This window comes from Capsicum annuum, unplaced genomic scaffold (assembly GCF_002878395.1).
Source record: "Capsicum annuum cultivar UCD-10X-F1 unplaced genomic scaffold, UCD10Xv1.1 ctg14274, whole genome shotgun sequence".
Taxonomy (NCBI): Eukaryota; Viridiplantae; Streptophyta; class Magnoliopsida; order Solanales; family Solanaceae; genus Capsicum; species Capsicum annuum.
Window position 1 is genome coordinate 1 of NW_025819631.1, and position 3,753 is coordinate 3,753.

The following is a 3,753-nucleotide window of genomic DNA, read 5'->3' on the forward strand; positions in this document are numbered from 1 at the left end:
CCCATTTTTTTTATAACATTGGTACTTTCATTGAGAGTCCCACGCGTTGGGTCGTGACTAGAAGTGATGGCTTGGACCCAAGAGGGGTGTCGGCCGTGACCAACTGGGCGTAGTCGTGACCAACGAGGATCGATCCATGTGAGGGGAGCCGAGCGTTGGGCACTGACTCGTAGTGGTGGCCTAGACCCAAGAGGGGTGTCAACCGTAACCAACGAGGATCGATCCATGCGTGGAGCCATGACTTGGAGTGGTGGCCTGGGCGCCAGGAGTGGTGACCTGGACCCAAGAGAGGTGCCAGCCGTGACCAACTAGGCTCAACCATAACCAACGAGGTTGTTGGTTCTCAAGCGGAAGCGATTGTTATGAAGCAATTGTCGCACATTGGAAAAATAGAGAAATGCTAAGGGGATTATAAGTTAAATGGGTTCTCCCACCTATTAGACTAGTCTTTTGGGTTGGCCTCTCCCGTTTGGTTTATAACATTTTTTTTGACTATCTAAGCTTCACGTCTCTTAAATTAAAAGTTGTATTAGCTACTTTGTCATTCGCCAAAAAGTATAGAATTTGATGGTACAATCTTTTCCTGAAAGTGTTTGTTCAGCATCTTTTCTATGACGTTCAAACAATTGGTATCTGAACCAATTACAGCTTAATAAAGCTTAGCTTCTAATAAGCTCTTACTATCAATGATTAGATATGTTATGCTAGTAAACAAGAAAGAATCTAGAATTTGTTTGAAATATACATACTGCTAAGAAAAAGAAACATGTCGTAATCTTTGAAGCTTACTTAAAAAAAAAAATTATAAGGTCCCAACCTTTAATGCTTACTTGAATCGATGAAGCATATAGAAATATTCATAATGGTATTAAATTTGGAAAAGAAAATAATTTGACTGTGAAAATAATTTTGGGTTGGAATCAAGTAAGATTCTACTTGCCATGAAAATCCCTTTTTTGGGTATATTATTGATATTTTTTTTATAATTTTTAAAAAGTAGATTATTGTGATTAAATATCACTAAAATTATCTGATGATGTAAAAAACTAATACACTGACGAAGCATAAAATTTAAACTCATTAATAATTAGGTAGTCATGCCACAAACAAATAAGAGTCTATTTGATGGTCTAAAATTTGATGCTCCCTTTCTCAACCAGTCAAGCACGGTAGATCATTCAAAGAAGCACAATCAGAGTCTATTTGAGTATTTGTTGGGGAATAGAAATCTAGACTAGTCCATGTCCACGTAGAAATTTGTATTTTTTTCTCTAAACATGAAAATATTTCCAGTTATGACAAAACTACCAAACAATTATATATGCCCTTGGTTATCAAAGATATTTATCATATTTATGTCAGATATTTCTTTAAAGTGGTCATGATAACTACACTCAAAGGTAATTTAAAAAGGGATTAACCAACTACTTAATCCTGTCTTATTTTCTTATTGTTCCCTTTATTATTTGTACTTCTTTGCACTCAAAAGAATCTATTTAAATCCCTCTCCCACAGCATTTATTTAACTCAACACACTCAAATCTCCTTCAATCTATTTCTTACCACCTTAAACAAAAAATAGATAATGGCTACATCATGTCTACCTACATTTTTTATGATAGGCATCCAACTTGGATATGCAGGTATGAACCTTCTGTCCAAAGCAGCAATGAACAATGGTATGAGCCCTTATGTTCATGTGGCGTACCGACAAACAACTGCTGCACTTCTTATGTGCCCAATTGCTTATCTCACAGAAAGAAAAACAAGACCAAACATGACACTACCAATATTTTTTAAGATTTTCCTATGTTCTATCCTTGGGGGATCAATAAACCAAATCACTTATGTAGTAGGCCTAAAACATTGTAACACCACTGTGGCCTCAGCTTTAACAAATTTAACTCCTGCCTTCACTTTTATTCTTGCTGTCCTCACTCGACATGAAATAGTGAGCTTTAGGAGGGCTGGAATTGCAAAAATACTCGGTACGTTACTGAGCATCGGAGGTGCAATGATGTTATCAGTTTACCATGGTCCGATAGTGCCCATTGGCCAACCGAAGATTCACTGGACATTTCTAGAGGGCATTACAGTCAACAAAAGCAGTACAGGACAACATAATTACTTGGGTCCTCTGCTTGTCGTGACCAGTGCTCTATCCTGGTCTATCTGGTCAATAGTCCAAACAAAAGTAAACCTTGAGTATGCAGCCACATATTCAAGCACAGCTTTGATGTGCTTGATGTCCAGCGGCATATGTTTGGTAATTGGCTTTATCATTGACCACAACAAGTCTGACTGGTCATTGACAAGCAGCGGCATTAGACCTATCTCCTCAGTTTATTCAGGCGTTTTCTGCTCAGCCCTATCATATTTTGTGATGAGCTGGTGCATTGAGAGGAACGGAGCATTTTTTGTGTCCATCTTCAATCCGTTACCAATCATCATTGTTGCCATATGCAGTTGGCTACTACTTGGAGAAAAGATATTCACAGGAACAGTCCTAGGATCAAGCCTAATTATTTTGGGACTGTTTACAGTGTTATGGGGTAATTGGTTCGAGTCCAAGCAAGAAAAGGTATCGCCAGTGGAACATTTGGAGTCTAGGCAAGAAGATTTGACTAAGGTGTCACCAGTTTAGATTCTGTCTAGAACTGTACTTCAGCATTATGCATGCTAGTATTCATGGTTGTGCAGTCGCCAGTTAATTCATCAATATCATCATACAAACTATATATTCTATGGATGTTGTTTACCTGTGCTATTTCTGTTTTATATATTCAATCGTTACGAATTGAAGGATAAATGGAATCCTAGTGAGGATTTGAAAAGGTGATATGTCTGTTTGTATTCCATGAATGTAATATTTGTACTGTTGTATCACCATATACTGGGATAGTTTTTAACAATGAAATGGTTGACTTCTTGATCCTCCAAAATGTTTCACCACCAGCAACTTTGAATTTTATCCACCCAGGCAAAAAGGCAATTGTCCTCATTAACTCTTATCTAATAGAAAAAACTACCCCAACAAATGGTATTTGTTTAATATCGCGACAAGGCCGCCTATACCGTAAAGCAATAGTTTGGGGCCCCAATTTTTTTGGAGCTCTCATTTTTAAATTAGAAAATAGTTTACAATAGTAGTATATCACAAATAAATTTTAACAATAATATCTATGTGATTCTAAAATATTTTTACTAACAACAAAATGCACGTATGACGCACGAAATGCACATAAGATGCACGTACGTCGCGTGATATGCACGTACGCCACACAAGATGCACACAAAAGCTAATTTTATTAAATATATCTGAAACTTTTTATTAAGAGTTAGCTTTAGACCACCAAATTTGTTGAGCCGCCCTGTATTGAGATTACAATTTCATTTGAGCATTTTATGAGATGTAAAACTTGGTTTGCACTATATAATAAAGGAAGAAAATGAATATAAGAGGTAGACACTACATACCCATGTTCATTTTTCAACTATGTACAATTCGAAAATCGATCAAACTAAATTAACACGTGATATTTAGCTATAGCATGAGCAAAATCCTTAGTACGGACTATGGTAGTTGGTGTTAAATATTATCCACAAATTCTTTCATTTCTTCTTCCTTATTTTCCTGCTCTTCTTTGTGTGACTATCCCTTCGTGACACAATATTCTTTATGTAGTACTAAATCTACATCTCTATCTATCTATTATCTATCTATCTACCTATATATATATATATATAATTAGA

The 3,753-nt window shown here is 36.3% G+C and overlaps 1 protein-coding gene across 1 annotated transcript; it reads left to right on the plus strand.

Moving 5' to 3' along the window:
* Positions 1–1,383: 1,383 nt before the first annotated feature.
* Positions 1,384–2,942, plus strand: LOC107842102 (WAT1-related protein At1g09380). The gene has a single exon (XM_047402026.1). The coding sequence runs from the start codon at positions 1,586–1,588 to the stop codon at positions 2,642–2,644; it is 1,059 nt and encodes a 352-aa protein (XP_047257982.1). The 5' UTR covers positions 1,384–1,585; the 3' UTR covers positions 2,645–2,942.
* Positions 2,943–3,753: the final 811 nt, after the last annotated feature.